Source organism: Varroa jacobsoni, unplaced genomic scaffold, assembly GCF_002532875.2.
Source record: "Varroa jacobsoni isolate VJ856 unplaced genomic scaffold, vjacob_1.0 scaffold_487, whole genome shotgun sequence".
NCBI lineage: Eukaryota > Metazoa > Arthropoda > Arachnida > Mesostigmata > Varroidae > Varroa > Varroa jacobsoni.
The window spans coordinates 203,778-226,167 of record NW_019213389.1 but is presented as its reverse complement, the minus strand read 5'-3'; the positions used below and the strand labels follow the sequence as shown (position 1 = coordinate 226,167).

The 22,390-nt window shown below is 42.0% G+C and overlaps 1 protein-coding gene across 4 annotated transcripts in view; it reads right to left on the bottom strand.

The window, feature by feature from the left end:
- LOC111260881 (uncharacterized) overlaps positions 1-21,682 on the bottom strand; it is a 33,948-nt gene extending 12,266 nt beyond the window's left edge. Inside the window, exons 1-3 of one of the 4 annotated variants that reach the window (XM_022833949.2) lie at positions 21,493-21,682; positions 20,304-20,797; positions 2,469-3,080 (exon numbers count right to left, since the gene is read on the bottom strand). In XM_022833949.2, the coding sequence (XP_022689684.1) occupies positions 2,469-3,080; positions 20,304-20,502 (811 nt within the window). In that variant the 5' untranslated portion in view covers positions 20,503-20,797; positions 21,493-21,682. Of the gene's footprint in view, positions 1-2,468; positions 3,081-6,610; positions 6,827-20,303; positions 20,798-21,492 lie in introns of those variants that run through there. The other 3 variants (XM_022833951.2, XM_022833950.2, XM_022833953.2) reach the window with 3 other exon arrangements.
- Between the last annotated feature and the right edge of the window lie 708 nt (positions 21,683-22,390).

The window sequence follows — 22,390 nt, the reverse complement described above, 5'->3', positions numbered from 1 at the left end:
CCCAATTGACCGGTCCCAAAAAGGCCGCAATCAAATTGGTGTTGTAAGTCCGCGCTAAGCTCCCATTAGCAGTGGCTTTCCACTATACGGCACAATGTTGATACTGTCATGACCGTCCCATGTCGATGTTTGTAGCACATAGTAGAGTGTTAGCTTGAATAGTTCGAAGAACGAATAGGCATGCTGCCGAAATCACGTAAATCATTACACAGTTACTTATACACCTATAGCCTATTCTTCGTTGAAATTTAGAGGAGATAGGGTGGTCGAATTTAAATATGCCCCGTCTTCGTTTTCTTGTGGACAGTACTTAAAGCAGCTACCTTTCTTTACTCACTAACAACCTTGAATTTAGAATTGACAGATACACAACATGACAACACAAGCAGCAATTAATTTGTTTCCAGCTAAAATCAGTTTTCGGTGCCGGTAAGTCTAATTTCTCATACAAACAACAGTAATTCTGCCGTAAGCTACGGGCCAGACGAGGATCGAATGGCTCCTTTACATACATCGTATACATTTATAGTACAATACATTAGCCTTTGTATAAAGTCCAGCCCCTAGCAAACGTGATAAGCAATTTTCCAGGTTACAAAAGGTATTATAAGGGAGTTGCGTATGAGAAAGGCAAGAGTACAAACCTATAAAAAAACAAACGTTAATCAGTATATACGCATAATTAGGTCCCTTTCTAGCGGGTTGCCCTTTCCATAAGTGGTTCCATAAAAGTTTGCGTAGCAATACAATGATCGCACGCAGTATTGAACAGGATACAATGTACAACAGCAACGACAATGCTATTGTTAGCCTCCAATGATGCTCAAGTGCGTTAGACGCTTTAGAGTAAATGCATTTATATTAGTCCTATGTATTCTGCTTATGATAAAAAATGTTTTTCTTTTTTCCGACAATCTGACCAAGCTGAAATTAGCTGATCATTATCTGAGATGATCCATATCATAAAATGATGCACTTAGTTGTTCAGGCGGTCTTCAAAAAGGGCGATGATTTCTAGATCCAAAGTTTTGTCAACGAACGTTTCTATCAAATAATCATACACTGATCGATGGCTAGCCATGGCTCGATTACTCGGGGGTAAGTGGAATTTTCCAAAAAGAATACTGATTAGCAATAGAGGTACTTGATCGTTGGGGTAATATAGTCGATATTATTGCTACCAACTATTTCGGACACGATGAAACATAGGCTTGTATCAAATAGTTCATCTCCACACTACCCTAGATTGAAGGCTGTATCATTCGCTCGCCAATGCTAATCTCTTTCTGGAAGCAACGAAAGTAGACCTACTCCGACTCATGAGAGCAAAATGGTCCTTGATTAACAACATTACGGTCTAGCGGACGACGGAATTTGTTATAACTAATGGTATATGCAACTAGTCCAATTTAGAATTGTTACCGACCGCAAAGCGACCAGCATTTTCAAATAACTCAGGAAGTGATATAATCGAGGACGTTCAACAAGCAGTCGAGTTTGTTCTATACTAGAGGCCTGTTAAAAACACGACACAGAATATAGCGTAGTCGCTAAACCTGTATTGTTTCGCGGGAAACAAGCAGCGCTTAGTCCGTGAAACGATTCGTACCGAGGAAAAGGCTTTAATAAGCGTGTACTCATTATGATCTCCCGATGAATAGGGTACAGCGAAGGACCTGCTTTCGCCACCGTTTAATAACCTTATAATGAGAAAGGCCTGTTCTTATGTATGTTTGATATTTGCCACATACGATTGGCATCATTATCACAAGTAGAGAAAATCATTCTGAGCCAAGCTTGTAGTAAGTGCTTCAGTTCACCCGATCGCTTGATCGTCATAATGGCGCACTAACGGAACTGTGTACTGCACCTTTCGAGTCCAATGGCTCCAACGACCACCCCTACACTCTACCAAGACGAACGGAACACTCGTGTCTTTCGTTCTAAGAGACATTGACTATATGAGACAGTGCCGCTATGGGAATCGGAACAGAGTTGTGCGCACCGTAACAAGGCAGGGGACAGGAACAGATACAATCAGGTCAGATAAACAAGGATTGCAACAGTAAACCGCTCCTGAAATCACGTTGAAACCCCTCAGCCGCTACCCATCGTCGCCCTTATAGGCTTCACAAATAATGAGAACTTACCTTTTTTCAGCCTTCCCGTTAACTTCTTTCTCAACTACTCTTCTGTCACTTTTTACTACGTTGCGTCTTTGGCTCCCTACTCTCATCTCCTACTTGAAGGTATTCATTTTTCACGATAACGAACGAGTGGTAGCTAGTAACTGATATAGAAATCTCCGTTTTACTCTTAATTTACTTCCTTGTTCTTTCATAGTCTTCTGTGCGTGGTTGGATCTGTATAACTTTTCTATGTCAAACGCGTAAAAGAACATGGAGGGAAAACTGTGTCTCAACCTAGAAGGGTATCTGACATACGTCATGTGTGTATATAGCTTGTACCTTGACTAGAAAATGGAAGGCAGACGTCTCCTAGTGTTGACGCTATCTGCAACGCAATTTGCAACTGCTGCTGACGTTGGTAGGACGTACGCCGAGGCTGCGAAGATGGTGATGACGATGATAACTGAGCGCTCCGGGACTGAATATGAAGTTCACTCCCCACATTGCTTGCCTGTGTTACTCCCGGACTCGAGTGCTGTTGTGTCTCGCTGGTCGATGCTGTCGTGGATGACGAGGTTGCCGAGGAGGTCAGTAATGAAGATGACGATGAAAGTGACGCGTCTAAATCTGGTACGGCGTGGCCGTTCCGGGACATACTATGGGACGCGACCGTCTGGTCGACCGCAGTCGTCAGCGGACTCTCACACACCAAATCGCTGAAGGATTCCTGTTTAATATGTGGCAACTGCACGTTAGTTGTTGGCTGTAAACGATGTTGCGTAGAGAGCATTGCCCCGTGTGCATTTTTATGAAAAGCCACGTCGCCATCGCGGAACGCCAACGTGTTTAGAGTAAAGCTTCGTGACGCCGGGGCTGTTGCTGAATAATCAAAAAAGCCATCCGCCAAGCGGACACCTGCGATGGGGACAAGCCCTGCCTCACCGCCCAAATCTGCAAACGAAATTGATGCGATAGAATTCATGAAAGTCAACTAGAAATTATCCAGACACTTAGCGATCTAAAAGTATCGTTTTGAGGCTACTGATTTTATACAAATAAACAGTAGCCGATTAAGAAGAGCGAGGTAGAGTCCTCGTATCTCCTACTCAGAATTTGGCAAAGGGTACGCTTTTTGAATGCGGCTAAATGAGACGTATAATAAAATGAAAATGCAGGACAGGGTAGTACTCTCATTTTATACTTAACGCTCTATAAAGTTGGTGGCGTCTTATAGCTAGCTTAACGTCCAAGTTCTGCTCGTAAACGTACGCTATAATAATATTGTATAACATATATGTCCGTTACAATGCAGATGTGAAATGCTATTACAGCCGAACGGACTGACTTTTGTTTTGTTTATTCATTAGTGGCCTTTAAAGGTATTGTCCGGCTTTGTACCGCTGGTCATGTAGACAGTGAGAGAGCAACGATGCAATGTTATCTTCAACGGGTGAACAATAAGACTGGAGATCGTTTCATACAAAATGAATTGTCAGTCAATCTTAACTATCTACAGTCAGTCGATAGGTTTGGTGTCAATACCGCAGTCAGCAGTCGGAAGTAACTGCTTTCCCAGCAATATTGTCTTTTTATTTATGCAGCTAGCGTGTTTTCGAGATATTGCCAAAGGTCCATCTGACGGTAGACTCAACGATTCGACGGTAAGAACAAATACGCTAACAAGAAACAACTTGGTGTATTTAACTATATTTGCTAGCAGCCCGTAATTCTTGCGCTCTCAATTATTATTTCAATGTATTTACAAATTGGTCCCTCAGGCTAAATACAACACGCGATACCACAATTTTGCACTGAAAAGTTATGTTACGGGCGCTTTCTCCGAACTACTTGGGCAGGGTCAGAACCGCTAGCATGTAACGACCCATTAACTAGGACGACACTAAATAGAGCCCTATGTAGAATCACTCCAAAAGATTATATTTTTTTTTATTTTTTACCGTTCCAAATATCAACAGCTAAATGTGTGGCGTACATATAATACAGCTGGGCAGAGCACTGGCAATAAGCTCACGGTCTAGCCTAATCTTGTTCTTGATAGAATGTTTGAAGTGAAAAGAATCATACTACATTGGTCCACAATATTGCCCCTTCCGTGATTGACGAACTCTGCCCAAATGTTTGAACCCGTTTCGCCGAAACTTCGACAATTGGTTTCAAAGGAATGGTCTGATCAGGTCTCAAAATTGCAGCAATGTGGCCGCTAATTTAGATCGATAAGGAAGGAAAAAAACATGTGATTTGTGTGCTAAAGTTTGTGTTAGCGGGCAGCTGAAGAACCTCTTAATGTTTGCAGGACGGCCTTTACGATTTTTGCAGTGGGGGGCTGCAGTTGTCGCGAAGCATGGTGATTAGATCTTGTCCGGTCCGATGTCTTTGTATCAGTTAGCCTTATTTTGGGCTATGTCGAAATGCAGATTAATCATCTGACCTTTTTCAAACAATGTGTTAGACCTCAACAATACCATTAGACATCCTGCGGTTTTAATTGAACCTAGGTCCAGTTGTAATCGCTGAAATATTTACGCCTTTTTTATGCTAACATAGGGGCACCACTTTTAGTTTCCTGTGGTACTTGTGTGCACGTCTCTGCCGTTGTGGAAATTACGTGGTGCTAGACGAGCTAGGGAGCGGGAATAGCAAGCCGATACGGCTTGTTCACCTTATTATCTTATCACCTTATCACCTAAATATCGACTTTTCGAGTAAACCCCATTAAATAAAAAAAAAAACGTACGGCAGTTACAATTCATTTTTATGACTAACTATCGATCTGATTAGCGACCGCATCTCTGAAAGTATCTGAAAACGATTCTTGTCGAGGTTGGCCGATATAAACCTCAAACAAGCAATTTCACAAACTACTCGCGTTCTCTGCTTCTATCCACTCCGGAGTCATGCTCTTATCGACCGCCTCACAACTGCTTCGATCTGTTGAAATCGCATATTGAGCCGGTGCAATGCATTGTAGAATAAACGTTGAAACGATGTTTTCAGCTACCTGGAATAGCTATATTTCGAAGCATGCCCTGATGTCGAAAAGCAAAAGAAACGACAGACTTGTTGCCTGAATACAGCCTGTTTCTTTCCCGTTCATATAAAACTACAAGGCAAAAATTGTCTTGGTAATTAATTATAAAGTAATCGATAATGCTCCATGATAATTTCCAGCCTTTTACGGTTTGAATTCGAACTATGCTGAGTCTTCCCCCAAAATGCTGGACCAATTTAGTGCTTCGCGTTAAACAGCTTTCTAAATGTCGAAGCTTACAGATTGCCCGTACACTTATCTCCCTCTCTCGTCCAGAATGCATATATACATACACAAGGTGTTTCAAAAATGTGCGCACTATGATTTGATTAGACCGTGCCTTTCGGACACTACAATCATTAATGCCAATCGCTTAAATGTACTTTTTTCTTTTAGCACGCCATGGAAGCTGAATTTGTGAACCAAAAAGCTTGTTATCATTAGTAATAACGTATTAACCAGAACGGTAGAAATTTGGACATCTGCGATGGAAGGAAAAAGTGAACATTTAAATAATAATTATATGTAAACTTAATCATTGACATTATCTTGGAACACAAATGACCTTTGACCCATATTGTATATATCTACATATATATGAACCCAATATTTATCTCTCAAATTATCGTTAATCCCATAACATTTGTTCTCTGGACTTTCCTATTTCTGGCATCACCTGCTTAAGTCTACCGGAAAGCAAGGATTAATCTATAGGTACCGTTGAAAAACATACTATTTAGTAAGTTAACGACCTTCTTGTAAAAGATTGAAAATATTGAACCGTTCGTGCCTACTCTAAAAATGAAGCGAAATATTGAGATTGCGAAACACTGTACCTCAGATTAGGCGCACACCAGCCGCACGTAATTCTTTCAGGTAAGAGTCCGCTCTTGTTAGGTTTTGCGCTCCAGTAAAATACTATTAAACGTGGTCTTCATCGAGAGCATGTCTAAGTCGCTCCTCAGATCGCATAACTAGGGAAAGAATTAGAGATAGATCAAATCTGGGCAGACGTCTGCTTCAGTGATACGAAAAAATCGACTCGTCCGCAAAAGCCAAAATCACAGTCTCACATCACGCATCATAGAGACTATCTCGCTACAACAATATAGGCTTATGCCGTTATCGTAGCTAATGATGTTTGTCTAGGTTAACCATCGATGCCTGAATCGCTTAGGCCAACTAGGAGACAAAACATCCGAGAAACTTCTCACGTCAAGTTCGTTTGCTAATTTCATTCACGTTTTTGTTTAATGTTTACATCTGGTTTAATACTTAGGAACACATCTGGCTAGCAAATGAGCACTTTTAAATCAATTATTTCTAAGAACCTTTTAGCCGCAGAATCGGAGGCGTTGGAATATCTCAATGGTATAGGCAATATGATAGCAACGTAATCATTGTTCTAACAGGAAATGTTATTAATACTCACCGGCCTCAACGACTAAACTGCAGTCGTCAATTCCGCCAGAACCCGTTTCAGTACGTGACACTTTGAATCATTGCGTCCGCTTGTATGGACGATTACGGTGCTCGCAGTAAAGTCGGACCTTAAGGAGAAGCTAAGAATTACGTAGTAAAACTATGAGGGTTTTAAAACCCTGTTGATGCCCTCTTGAGAGATCCTAGAGAGTACATCATTTTTGTGCTCATAAAAACTTGAGTAACTAGCTTTTCTACCTTACCGCGTTTCTATTTTATGTACTGCCCTGCATTAAAGAGCAATAGGTCAGGCCAGGCCGTCCTGGTAACACATCTGTTCTCTACGATCATAAGATAGGTGACTTCAAGCCATGTATGGTGAGAAATAACGTCATCGCTTCGCGTGGCCAAATACAAGGCCTTGTAGTATCCTATGTTCGCCCGGCTGATTCAGAATCAACCGTATACGTATGGTAGAGGAGCTTGTCAGTGCACTGGAAGAGCTGTCCTCTCATTCTGTTGCTTGCCTGGTCACTGCCGGCAACTTCAACACCCTTTAAGACACCCTCATGAACTATGGCTCCTAAATAGTCGACTCGACCTCGACACCGACTTTTCGTTATCGAAGTTCGTTAATCGATACATTTGCTGCGAACGCAACCAGAGATAGGGAATAAGGATCATTAACTGCCATAGAGCGCATATATACCGATAATGATAGACCATAGATAAGTTACATCTGCGCGGACTGTCAAATGCCAAGTTCTATCGCGACGCTTAAATTTAGACAAGCCCCTGGAACGCACGCATGAGGCTCCCACTATATCTGAGGTTGTAAATGTTAAAATGTAAATTTTCTAGTCTTTCTGTTTTTCCCGGAAGCACGAACTGTCACTCACCAAAGTTGCAGCCTTGTTTGGAGGGTTCAAATGGTCTTCAGAATTATGGCCGAGGCCCGAGTTGTTTTGTTTAGGCTCTATTTTTAAGATGATTTGTCGAAAACGTATGCGCCCTAAAAGCAACTATAGCTTGAACGGGTGGAAATTCGTTTCATTGCAGATGCAGAACAACAGCCATACAAGTTGCTAATAGACCACGGCCATCTGTCCGATTAGCCCCTCAGTTCTAATAAGTCACTTCTCAAAGATTTTTGCGTCAAGAGGTACGATACCACGCGAGGTGCTTCTGTCCCTGCAGCGCGAAAATGAAGGATTGCAATATAAAACGATATCCAGGATTTTACAATGCTTATCCAAGACCTTGGAAGCCTACATAACAAGAACGCCGTTGGTCCAAATAAAGCGATGAAATATAATAAACTTCTTCATTTTAGTTTTATCGATATACTCATTATTCTTATTTTATGATTCTCACTTTTCTAATATAATCTTACTTTATTCGAAATGACTATTAATTTCTATAATATTTATTATTTTATTTTAAGAATATCAAATAGAACGTTTAAAAGCTAGTATATAGTTACTTGTATATATAACGTTTTTAGAAGTATACCATTATTAATAATAATTATAATAATTCGCATCGAGCATCTTAAATGTGCCGCCATGCTAGCACCTGGCAGAAGTGAGTGTCCCTAAAAATATGCTCAACCTTTTCACTGCGCTTGTACAGCAGAACAGAAGAGCCATGATGACAAAAAGGCCAAAGTTCCGCCTTCTACATAGACAACTGCCCTAGTTCAGGAGGACAATCTAAGCCCATTCCCAATTTCCATTTCGCTGAAGGGCCTCAAATAAGACCGCCAAGGAAGTCAAGACTAAGACGAAAACAATGAACTTTAGAAGGGAAGGCAGGACAATGGCCAGCGACACATTGTAACTCGCCAGCTTGTCGATTTCGCGTACCCGTGAAAGTTTAGTTGGACTGCGTGTTTGGCTGCTAATTTCAGGGACACGTTATGGACTGGGTTCGAACGCGGCCATGGAGGCACGTTGTTCTATGTCGGTAGCTAACCGTCTAATGGGATGCCTAAAGGTGGTACCGGACATAACACTCGATACGTACAGGTTACCTCTTATCTGTGTTAACCGGTCGCTTTTCCTTGCGAACAGTAGGATTTCTATTGCGCACGTAACCGGATAGTGTTGCTTATTTGACTATTGGGCAGAAAGGTCTTGTGGAGTGCTGACTGGTCTCACAATCGAGAACCTCGAACAATTCAATCTCGCTAAAAGCTCTTTCGTGAAAATAATAGACAAATAGCGTTTCTCCTTGTTGACTGGTAGCTGTTGTTTGAAGACTTCGTCATCTCTTCAATGGAAGCCTTTGAGACCACTCTTATATAACCGATATGACGTTGGGATATGGCATTTGGGGTGATTATGAATTGTTCCGTACACTCGCTCAAATATCGAGAGATTGGCTTCTTGACCAATGATTGCTAGCAATGTGTTTACTACGCGTCCTTCTCGTAGGCGTTTAAAAATAAAAATATGAAAAACTATTGTGGTCATAAAAACAGAACAAGGACTCGTCGGCCGGTGGACAGGCAAACTAGATTAAAGATATCGAGACAAACAGAAACATTAAGATTAATCTTTTGGCGCATATTGGCTAAAATGTCTGCCAATCTAACAGAACTTATTCTGATAGTGTTGTTGAATGGCTTCTCTAGTCTTATTAAATTATTACGCTTCAACTAATATGATAATGAGATAAAAACAATGACTAACGATTTTTATCGAAAGTATTTTTGAACAAAACGACGAATTCGAAATTATCTTCCTCACAACCTATATTTTCAACTCCTGTTTTGCCTTCGATTTCGAAAATTGGCGCCACTGTCGCACAGAGCCATCCGATCGTTGTTTTCGCATCAGCTGCCCATTTCTCTTGTACAAACACGAACTAAATAGAATAACAGCTAATGTAACCAACGACTTATCCGCTAACATGGACAGGTGATTTATGCTTCCTTCTTCATCCAACATATAATTAACGTAACCAAATTATGCAATAGTCTGACAATTCGAGACAGAATCAGGCTGACAGCTTAAGCCATGGTGACTTAAAGGCAAATAATTGAATACTCGTATTCTAGCCCGAAGAAGCTTGAACACGTTTTTGACTCATGCGGTCGACACATAAATCATACTCACACGAATGTAGAGGAAAAAAAAATGCGAAACTATTCTATGAAACACACAAGCTCTCATCACACTAACTAGTCTTCATTAGCACTAGTAAAGCTTTCGTCTAGTAGGCTCAGGTTGTCTAGTAGGTCTGTTATTGCGAGTATTGACACCTGAACAGAGCACAAACGATGCTATATGTAAATCCTATCAAGTTCTTCTAAAGCTCGTATACCGTAGGTATCGGAAGCACTACTATATAGTCTTAGGATGTATCAAATGGTTACGGTCATCATTAGGCACATATATATAGAGTTGTAATCGTTGAAGACGTAAAATCGGTGAAACGTTGAAGACTATAATTTTTTTTATCTTATTTATTTATATGACTAAAATCACGAGTCGGAACAGTATTCAAGAGCCAATAGAGATATGTTCAAATTTCTATTAAAGCGGTAACTACGGTTTTGTTCAAATTTCTATTAAAGCGGTAACTACGGTTTAGCTAACTAAAACATTGTGTTTCACTCAACACTTATTATTTGATTGGGATTTCCCCTTTTTTTTCGACCATCCGATTGTGACATACCTTATAGGGATGAATAACATAAACACAGCGATGTGTTGAAATCAATGTGAAACGTATCACGTATCTGTGCGCAAGTATCATGAAATACATGGTCACGGCCAGCCTTAACGGCTTAGACAACTCTGACAGACAACTCTTACTATTTGGCATCTTGCTTTTTAGTTGGGCAGAAATCCCTGTCATAGATAAAGGTAAAATATATACATAAAAGAAAGTATGACACTCTGTAGTAGCCGTTCCGTGCACCTACATACTCACCCGTAAGTTTTCTGTTTTTTCCGTAAATGCCTGAATGTACAGCGATGAGCAGAATTATTAAAGTAATTCTGACGTTTTCACCGTTATTGTTACGTATATTACTCTGTTAACATACACCGATTGTCCACGGTTTTAGCGAAGCACTTCTAATGCCTTCGGTACCAATTTTGAACTATCTATTTAATGGAAGGTCTGATGATACTGCTGCTATCAGCTAGGAAGTGGTACGGGTCAGTTTGTTGGTTATCTGCCATCTGTTTTGAAATAATTGTTTATCAGGACCAATTCGAGGCCGCGAGCGGGCTATCATTGTGATGTTACTTCCGTCCAAGTTCACCACACAAGTTTGTAGCTCTGCGGCCGCAATAAAAGAGGAGCACATGACTCAGGGCAGCGACTGTCTGCCCTTTCTGACGCCATTACCTCTTTTGCTCTCACACGTTATGTTCTCAATTTTGTATCGCTATAGCGGCGATCGCTAATACAACGGCGTGCGAAATGCTATTTTATATAACTTCCATTTCCTTCGAAGTGAATTGACCCAGGATTCTTAACCTAGGCGTCACCTGGTGGGAACATCCTGAGATATAGGGAACTGATAAAATAAACCCGCTATTTAATCCTAAATTTCGTATTACGGTCGTAGGGAAACAGCTGACGGAGCAACGGAAGGATGTTTGACGTAAACGTCAGGATCGCGGATCGCTAGCCAGTTGGCCATCTGATAAACAGATGTCCAGCTATATGCAAAGTGGCTATAGGCTAAAGCGGAAAGTATGTGCTCAAATACGCATATATCATAGGTTTATCTTAAGCTAATTATTAGTCTGCCTCTGGTCTTCAGTTATATTTCTGTTCGTGTTTTTTTACTAATTGTCTACTATTTATACCAACGTGACAATGTTGCCTTTACCACACCTAATAGTTATGCTTGCCAAAGAGTTAAGGACTAATTTAACCTAGTCTAGCGGAAGTTACTTTAACTTCATCTACACTGCACGATCTGTTAGCATTGCATCAGGCTGCAGCTGCACCAGTTAGGCTACGTATTCCACAACATCGCCAGCAACAGCAGCGACAAGGACAACGTAGGTCATTGGCCTTTGGCTTCGTTTTGCCCTGCGCTATGCCGATCATGTGCTCGGCGATTGCCTCGATGCTGTCGGTTATTTATATCTTTAAAGCGGCAACAGTACTGCTTTTACTCTTTGTTGCAGAAAACATTTTGCTGCTTTCGGGCGTTTTTAGTACCCTGGAGTGTACTTAGTGAGGGGGTAGAGAAGAGAGCAACGAAAAGATCTTAATAGAGGCTCGTGTGGACGAAAGAGCGTCATCGTAGTTTGCCCTGCCCAAACGGGCGACAGTCAAAGAGAGGCTTCTGGGTGAAGCTAAGCGATCTACTAGGTCGCTTATGCGCGCCGTTGTTTTGCTTTCTACAGAAAAACCTCTTTCTTTGGAAAACAGTTCCGTCGAGGTTGTGCTCCCTTATCCTACCGAAGTGAACAGTGACGGCTGTTGCCAACCGTCGAAAGCGATCTTACTCTTTTTCCGCAATAGCGAAATGGTTCACCACCAAAACCAGGTACCGATAAAGCCGCTACTGTCACTGCTGTGGCGGGCAAAGCGAAGTATACAAACAGGCTATGTTGCGCGCCACCAGACGGGTATTTTTCGGTAAGTTCGTAATGCTACGCCGGTCTGCGGATTTTACGTTCGGTGGCACTGACCTGTGCCCCTTGGAAACTACCCCCAAGTCTTGCACCTTGTATACGCTCGATGAGCTAGGACAACTACCAGGCTCAAAATCTCCCTCTCAACAATATTTCCTCAGCACCGTCACCGTTACTAAAACGATTCTCTCATTCGACTTTGCCGACCTGCTACCCTATGTGCATGTTCAAATTCTTTCCCGTTCTGTATAAGCGTCCCAGTGTCCTAACCATTCCCAATGCCATTACGGATCCTTGTCTCGTAGAAGCGGCCAGCTCCTCGTGGGGGGCCCTGGATGGCTGCGGAAACGTATTCTTTCTTGGTCGTCCTATATAGCTTGGCTTCCCTTTTTCGAGCCAGCGTTGAAATTGTTTGCCCTTTATAGGCCCTAGCTCCAGTTATAACCGTGTGTCGTCGCGCGTAACGGGTTCTAGCGCGTTTATCGAGCAGGCTACAGAAACAGACTGCAAATTTCCCTATTTTGAGTAAAACGGTAACTGCAGCGGCGGCAAAGCTCCGTTCATCCGAAACGAACGTTTTGTGATCAATGGACAGATGATTGATAAGTGAAAACAAATATATATTTATTTATTTATGTGCTATGAATGATTATCATTTTTCTCTGCAAATATTAACGCAGAACTTATGTCTGCAAGTGATGATTCGCACTGTCGCATTCGACGCTAGAAATTTTGTTTCATATCATTCACAGGTTGACATATAATCTTACGAATCGCGTCTGAAGTGAAAAAAAAAAAAAACTTCATAGAATAAATGAGTCGCCCTTTGACGTAGCACTTTTTGCCCCCCACTTGTAACAAGTGTCCCCATTATCGTATTTTCGGGCGAATTTCGAATCAACAATGGCTTTGTAGTAATTGTCTTTGTGGTATGTTACTTGTTCGGAATCGATTCCAACGGTAGCACTTTAGAAAGAACCCTTTTAGTTGTCGGTGTTGTTGTGCCTAGCTCCTCGTAGGTTACAGAAAACTGCGTAGAGGCAGACCCTTTTGCATTTGACATTTCTAAGCTTCCGGATGGTTAGGAAAGAAAGTAAATAGGAATAAGCATGCCAACAGAATAACCTTTGCGGACATCTAGAAAAATTCAGAGATTCAACAGTCAGTTACGTATCAGCTATTGTGCTTGAGTTAGGGTCAAAAAGTCGTGTTTTAAACCTAGTGTACCATTTCTAAGGTCTGTTGCTGATCTATTAAAAAAACAAGTTCGATCCTAAAAGGACGCTCACTGACACACATATGCTATACCTGATAATGGCTCGCAAAGGTTTGTAAGGACTAGCGTCAAGAGGCGCGCACCTTTTGTACAGCTTTCTTTTGACGCGTAGACAATAGGCCACAAGGCGCATATGCCAGCTGTGAATTAACAGAGCATATTAGCTATAGGTTGTACACGCATTTGTCGACCGGAAAGGTAGACCGGAAAATTTCACAGAAGATAAAGCGTAAAAAAGATCAAAAACATACTCCATATCATAGCGTATAATAGTCGATTCTATTTAGCTTTAATTCTCTACAATCGTTCGTCTATTATCGTCGTTTTCCTTTGACAATATCCGTCCTCGAATAATCGTCGGGTGCATTTAGCAGTATAAAGTGATGGATCGACACTACCATCCATCGTCGCCGTTAAAGTTCCCATTGTTAAAATGCAATACCAATCAATCTATACTACAGAATCACTGCTCCTAGGCTGCTTATAGGCAGCGTAGCTGACAAACATAAGGTCAATATCAATGGCAGAAATAAAAGTCAAAGAGTTTGATGCTTTATGCAATAAAGTCATATATAAAGCGAACGTTAAATAGCCTCTATGAATAAAACGAAAGAAAAAAGAATAATTAACTACAGGCTCGTTGTATATAAACAGTACTCACTGTTTAAAATCAATAGAAAACTTGTCGTTTTTCAGTCGAACCCCTTCAGTCAAGCTCTCACTGTGCACGAACGTAGACATAGACAGGCATTGTTGTTTTTACATAACAGAATACAGCATGTTTCTGTCCAGTACGTATTATGCGTTTAAAATTTTGCATCATTCACGATCTACATTCGGTATACGTATGGGCTGGTATATTCACAGTAACTGCACTGCGCACCCCGGGTCCGCTCCTCAGCCAGGAATGGTTCGAAGTGTTATTAGGTAATAGCTCGTTCGTTCGTTTACACACTTTCGACACGCCGTGTTTTTGATATCGATTTGTGTACGCGTCTGTTTTTTAGCGTTCCAGCAAGCCTAGCTGATTTCTAATCACTATCTGTCTTTTTGCGACGTTACTATATATCGCTTTTCGACGAAAAGCATCGAGCAGAAGCCTTCATCTTAAAGCACACTTTGTTACAACCCACTACAACAAATGAGATCTAATTTTCAATTCAACTATCTGGGCATGCATTTTTGTTCGACAACTCCCCCTTATCTGCCATCTTATATGTCGCTACCAGATTAGTCCTGATGTTCGTGAAGGTGCTCAACGCACCGCAATGAACTATCGTACGTTCCCGCCGCATCAAATATGAATGTATTTGGGTGATGAACACATCTGATGAAGAGAAGATCAAAAAAGCCATATTCTTTCAAACAGAAAAAACTGAAACATCTCCCTTAGCCGTTTCTTATTAACCTAATATATATATATATATATGCGTTTGTGTACATATGTATAACAGTATATATAAACCCCTTAGAATGGCGGACTTGGTGACATTGTCCTTCTGTGGAAGCAAAACCACACGATCCCATGTTGGCTTCACTCTATATTGAAAATTCATGTCACAGTTGTTTACGGCGTTCGTTAGTTCCGTTTCATTTCAATGTTTGCACGGTCTGTATGATTTTTATTAATGTTATATACAGTCAATATCCGCTTAACCAGTTACAATGAAGACATCAGCTATCAGTTGAATACTTATGACTGAGTACGGCAGCTGCGTCGAGCTAGACAGCGTCCCTAACAGTACGAGTAACGTCAAGGGCGGCCATGTTAACAGCAAAAAGCCGTTTAGTTAGCAGCAGTGAGCCTAGCTACGCGGGCAACGGACCATATTCCATTACATATTATAGAATAAATAATATACATACGACTCCTTTATAGCAGTAGACTTTTTTTCTTATTGGTTCGCTATTGCTACGAGCTTTTCTAGCACTGATTTTTGTATCGGCTTTGGTGCCGCCGGCGGCGATAGCAGCGCCACAACTACCTGTAGTGATCGCTAGAAGGCGAACAAGCTGCAATGTCCAAGGCAGTGGCCCCTCCGTTGTTGCCCCGCTCAGCGTTACGAGGCTGCCCGGAAGGCCATGAACATTTAGTGATTCCAGTAACAGCGGCAACTACAAAAGCCGTCAATGGCTGTTGCCGATGACCTGTAGTTCCCAAAGCATATTGCAGGCTGCGTGTCCATCACAAGAAAGGAGCAGTAAAAACAATTATTGTTACCGTTATTTCGCTCTTTGGCTGATTCTGCTACTGCTGCTGCCGTCGCTGATACTGGCCTACACCTGTAGAATTACTCGCCATCGAAGAACGGCGAACACTGTAGATGGTTCCTGGTTCGTTTCCCACTTTTTACGCTGACGAGAGTCGCACTACGAAACGTACCACCGCTAAAAAACTAAACGTCGCAACTAGTGAAAGCCAGTTGACATCTAGGTTCATACTGCAATGGATTACGACCTTTTTTCTCTATTTTTATGTTATTTCACTAACTTTCTCCGCATAGCTTGTGCAGTAGGTATACTGAAGCCATAGCGTAGAACAATCACTGGATCGCCAAATGAATCGATGGCGCAAAGATATCGGTGCGGTGATTTGCTTTATCTGAAAGTACCCTTTTATTTGTTACGAGGTACATAATTGCTCAACCATTAAATATATCAGTGCTCTATACGTGTACGTATACGTACGTGACAACGAGATCCTGTCGCTGTTCTACAACAGCCATCGAGACAAGGTGCCAGATATACATACATATTATATAGTTTAATGGGCTGATCTAGCATAGCAGCGCAATCGCATGAAAGTGCGATATAGCTGCCGATAGGCACGATAAAGTATGGTAGTTGAAGCGGAGGATTTAAATTGCAACAATCGATTTTGTCCCGGGCTCCTATAACAGAATGCTTTTCCTAAGATCCGGCGGCCTTGCTAACACTAAAAGGACGCCATCTACAACCTTCTGCGTATTCTGTTTCATGCGGAACACCTTTTTTATAAATGCGTCTCTTTCTTTTTCGTTGTTGATTAGCCACTTGTCAGGAGATAGACCAAAACAACATTTCATTTGAAAAATCGCTCCCGACGCTATCCCGGCTAATCTTTGAGATACATCTATCGTTTATGTACGATGCGTTGGCAGTTGTTGGCAAAGCTTTATGTCAAGCTAAGCCGGCCGACCGACCGCAGAGTCAGCCTGCCTCTGCGCGAGTAGATATACGTAACTATTGCCACTAAGTGTGGAATAAGCGTTACCAAGTGTTCGGTCAACTATTTCTGTTTTTATACATGCTAGCAGACATCGCGCGTCGAAACGTGCAATATATGCCACACGTTATATGGAACTATTACATAGATCATACAAAGCATAATGGAGATAAATACTGGTTGGGTGTTATGCGAAAAGGGGGAACAGAAAAAAAATATGCTTACACGTGAGAAGAAGGAAAATTACAACCCGTTACTATTATTTTGCATGAACATGGCTGCTATTTGTTAATGATAGCATCACAGTACTCATTGTGTGGCCAGGTAGTAAATGCTTGAGACTGTCATTTTCGTTACCGATATCATTTTATACTTCCGTTCCAACGCTCAGGCAATCCATAGGCAAGGCATCGTAAGCAACTCGCCTGACAAAGACGTCAGAACGTGTTACCCCCCTGTGTCAACGTTATGTGTGCACGTACGCGTCATTTACTGTGGCTCAGCGCTTGTTGCATCTTTCTTCTTGTCGTTTTCAATATACACACACACACATTACATAAATGGATAAAGGCAGTGTTTAGACTAGTGTTTGATAGAATCAAAGTATGCCTGGGGGATTCATACGATGAGCTGAGCAATAATAGCAAGAAACTGCTGTTCTAGCTAGAGTAAGTTCGACTTACCTGCCTTACATCCCAACTCTATATAGGAGTAGTGACAAAATAATTTATCATATATATATATATATATACCACTCCGCTATTCTGCTTTTAAATGTATTTAAACGGTTTAAGACCATTTGCGGTCTGGGCTAGTTTCTCCTTGAAAGATCACTCCGTGCACATAAACCGAATTTTTTCTTTTCGGCTGCTGATCTGTTGATGTTAAAGTATGCGCATCTAGGTGTTCTCATCAACCTTTGCAAATCTTTGTAATTGAAGATACTCCTGGCTTCAGAAACTGTTTCTCCGCGGTGAAAGCATATGGATTTTCATCATTTTCTCGGACACGCGCATGATATTCCTTTGCCTGAGGTGCTACTTTCCCTGGAAACCGCTCGAATAGACGAGCCTTAAGTTCATCATACGTCGCATGGCTACCCATGGCGAACTCGAACCATTAACACTGAATGTATCGCATCCGGCCCTTCCTGGGTTTGGCAAAGGTTTATAAGCAGTCCCGAACATACGCTGATGCCACCATCCGTAGACATCAGTTGCTGTCTAGAAATTCTACTCATTGCTCAGGCCTCGAATAGTGAAAAAGTGGCAGACCCGGCAACTATGTGACTCCCTTCGCACTGCTTGCCAGGCGCTCCACCACAGACTGCAGCCTTTTATTCATCCTCAGCTCGACCAGTGTTTTGGTAACTCGACTTGGCTACCACAAATAACTGGAACAAAAAAAATATTAGCTTCCACCTTATTCTGAATGATAAAATTGCGCTACTATTGTCATGGACACGATTCGTAACTTAGCGATAGGTAACCACTTACTAAAATTACCTCGCTAGAGACCTGTTATGTGGATATGTCAACGGATCGCTGTTGGAGAATCGTTGCTGTCCTTACTGGTCCACAGGATCAACTTCACATAATAAAAACGTACTATCATGATCTGGTCTCGTTTGCTTGCTTTACGTAGCTGGTTATTAGCAAGATGACCTTACCTACTCCCTTTCTTAAGAGTAAGGTAAAATATCGCTAGCACTACAAACGAAACAGCCCTACCGAAAGACCTCGAAGTATTGACTGGACCCTAACAGCACTTCCGCTATTTTCTACCCATCCCAGTTGCTGCTGAAACTGATTTTCAGTCAGCTTCTACTAGTTTAGCTCCTCACTGAACGCTGCTGACCAAAAAACATCGCAGTCGTTCGTTTGCTTGAATCGGCAGTCCTCAGGATTGGTCAGATATCGCAGACGATGTAGTTTACCCCTGTCGTCATTCTTAGTGCTAAGAGCAGCTAATAAGAAGGCTGCGCACGTTCCAAATAGCCTTAACGCCCCTGCGGATCTGAGTACATACAGACACATCTTGGTATTTCTCGGCAGTACACCTCGTTGGAAGTGAAGGTCGACGCCATGAAGGTCGCTCGAAGGGTTAGAAAGAGAACAGCTGGACACAGAAGTACGTAAGGACGAGTGTAGTGTCCCGTAGACCTGGCATTATGAATCTGCCACTCCTACGAACGTGTGAACAAAAGGAGATAACTATTGTTTATTTTTGAGACGCCTCGTTGTCTGTTGCCTAACAACTCGCTTGGCCGGCAAAGACTTTCGCATTTTAAAGTTTAAGTTTAACGATAATGAACGAATAACACATTCAACAGGCATGTAAGTCGATAAGGTAATGACCGAAAAATCGTTCTTATAACTGATTGAATCTGAGTGCAGCTCCATTATTCCGGCTAAGTGAATTCTACACCATACTAACTAATGGGATCTATCAGAAGACGCGCAAAATTACCTTGGTGATGCCATCGTAATTAGCAGATAACGCAAGCTGTGAGCTTGCATCGTGGAGACGATTAGTTCAGGACACTTAATCTAAGTAGACATGAAAAAAACAGGGTGATGCCCGTTCAGCCTCTAACCGCCTCCAAATCCTGCTCAACACAGGTCGGCAGACGCTTCTCACCGTGTATAACACTGTACTGCGCACTGCATTTAACTGATGACCTTTGTTTGAAAAAAAAACATATTATCTAGGAACTACTAGAAAAACAGACGGACTATGACTATCGTCGCGACAAATACAGTCGATAGTGCTTCTTCGTAACCATTGATTCTTCCCCACTGAATCTTACTCGCTACAAATTGACCAGGCAGCCGATAAGTGCATTGGCATAGTTCGTGGCAAGCTCAAATTCTCATTAGGAAGGTTTTGCCTTGAACAGTGTTGTCAGCATTCCTAAACGTCGTTCGATGCGTAAATTTTCTTATCAACAAAAAAAAAAACCAAAAAAAAAAACGGAAATATCAGGATAACGCCGCAAGCCTGGACGATAAGCTCAACTTCCTTGGAGACCTTGAAAACACCTGCCGGAATAAATAGGTGGCTAGATGGCTGCTAATGAACAGATTTGCTGTAACCAGCGATAACCGACATTGTCGTTATCAGCATAGAAACTTAACGCCACTGGGATGATGTTAGCACGGACATAGAAACGCAAAGGGCGCTAAGACGACCAACGTACTTAACCCCTTTCTGGTCTTACAGTAATCATTATGTGTAGGTTATTATCAGAGGACTTGCCACGGTTCCGATAATCGACACTAGGGATTGTCACAGCTACACATATTTCCAGATGGCCGTTGGAGTACGTTTCTAGCGCCCTTTCGCAGCGACAAACCGGTCCTGTTTTCCTACAGGCTATGACGGCACAATAGTGATTTTATAATGCCAATTTAATAATAGCCAACAGGACAGTGATATCACATGGTACAGCATCCGTGTGGTAATGCCGTTAACAAGCATAGATGTTATTCCACCTGCTACCACATATGCCCCAAATGTGCTGTGGTCTTTCTTTATCTATGTGCTATTATTTATCTAATAAACTGTTTAATTATAGACAAATCAGTTCTAAACGAAAATAAGTGTTTGGTACCTACGCATTGACGCCCATGGGTTCTGTATCTCGTATAATTCCATGCCGCGTGTTCTATAGTCGTTTCCTCATATAATAGCAATTCACACAATACACTGGCACTGACGCTCCCGACACTCTTGGTAAACAACTGAAAATTGTGGCCGTTGTCGCGGCGCGTTTGACTGAAGGGAATCCTCTCTCGTGGGTCTTTCAGCATCACCGAAATAGATGAAATGATAGGCGAAAGTCGAGAACGTGGCTTTAATAAAGGAGACGCGGTACTGAACAAGGGAATCGTTCTTTATGCAACGCTTGAGCTGTGAAACAGTCCTCACATTCGTACATAGACAGACGGAAACAGATGCCCTCAATGCGCACCTGTTATGAAATCGGTTTACGATAGGTAGCATGGCCACTTCCAACGGACAAAGTCATTGTCAATAAATGTGTCATTTTTGGAGTTGCCGGTCTTCTATATGAAGAGATTTTCTGCGAATAGGCCTAAGTTCACGCTGGTCAAACACAAAAAAATCGGCCTTTTTATATGACAAACAAATACTAGACTCCTTTAGAGGTTTAGTAGTGAACTGCAATCACACTTTAGCCTAACTTCGGTAATTATCATATTCCTAATTCTCGATAAAGCAAAATTCCTTATAATGGATCTAGTCCCGTTTCCACAAAAAAAAAGTCCTAGATTTGTCCCACGTTTGCTGTCTTTTTAAGTTGACATTAGGGTGGTTAAATTGCGAATTTTTAAATATATATGGCCAGATTGCCGAAAGCGTTAAGTGGATTCGGATAATCTATTTGCCTAGAAATTGAAAATATTGGTCTAATGATGTCTGTGAGATAAGTCCTATGTTTGCATAAGTTAGCCTTCTTTTTCACTGACTTTAGAGTACTGTAGGTAATGCTGTAGGGTAATGCTTTAGAGAAATTTTCCTGTAATATTTCGTCAAATTGTTAGGGATATCAAAGCTATTAGAAAAAACAACTACAAGCTAACAAAAGCCGGACTTTGGCACTCTCGCACGGGACGCGGTCGGGAATATCACTGTCATCTGCAAGGTTTGATACTATTCGAGGCCTCACTCGAACGGACGAACAGAAGAACACTGTTATCCAATATCGTATCTGCGAAGGAGTTCCCCTTGCTATTTAAGTCACAATTAAATGCGTAACTACTAAGGACTAATACACATACACAGTGCAATCCGAAGCCGGCTGATATATATCGGCATGAACCGTATGTGCGCACGCACATTTTTATACGTCGCACGCTGGAACACTCAGCCGACCGTGGTGTGATGGCGCGCAAAGCCGGCAACTGCTAATACTGTCGATGCCTGTTGTCCTTTGTGTAGGGTCATGTGCCCTTCATACTCTATGCTGTCCTTACCTCCTACCTGTGGCGCTCTTTCTCCACACCAACTCCCTTCTGTTCTATACCCCTCCCCTATCCATAACACGTCCTTTAATGGTAGCCCATTTCACTCTCACTCGGTTTTGCTTCTCCTTGCCTATTTTCTCTATCGCTCTTGCTTTTATCTTAGTCTCTCGCTCTCTCCCTCTCTCTCTCTATATATATCTAGATATATATATATATATATATATATATATATCTATCTATCTCTCCCTGTGTGTCGCCGATGCCGACACCGCCACTGATGTCGTCATCGTTTTCGTTGTTGACGTCGTTGTTCGTTCATGTGGTGGCAACAACGGCCGCCATTCTGTTTGCTAGCATCGTGCTTTCCTGCGAGGGCCCGACAGTAGTAACAGGGGACCCGCTTCTCAGCTCTCAGCTGGTCCAATACCAGAGAGCGGTCATACAGCCGAAATAACATGCTGAGTTTGCAATGGCCGCCTGCATTCCATTTGCCATCTGGCTTATTTTTTAGGTCCCCAGCCCAACTTGTCTGTGGCCCCCAAAACCCTTTTCCCTCCCACGTCCGCCGTCGAGGAAATCCCTCTTTCAAATTTTCCTTTTTTGCTTCCTCTACCCTGTGAGTTTCTTTTGTATTCTAAGATGTTGTACTAGGTATGACTGTACACTCCATCTTTCTCGGCTTTTTTTGCTGCCCTTCGTGATCGGCTATGCA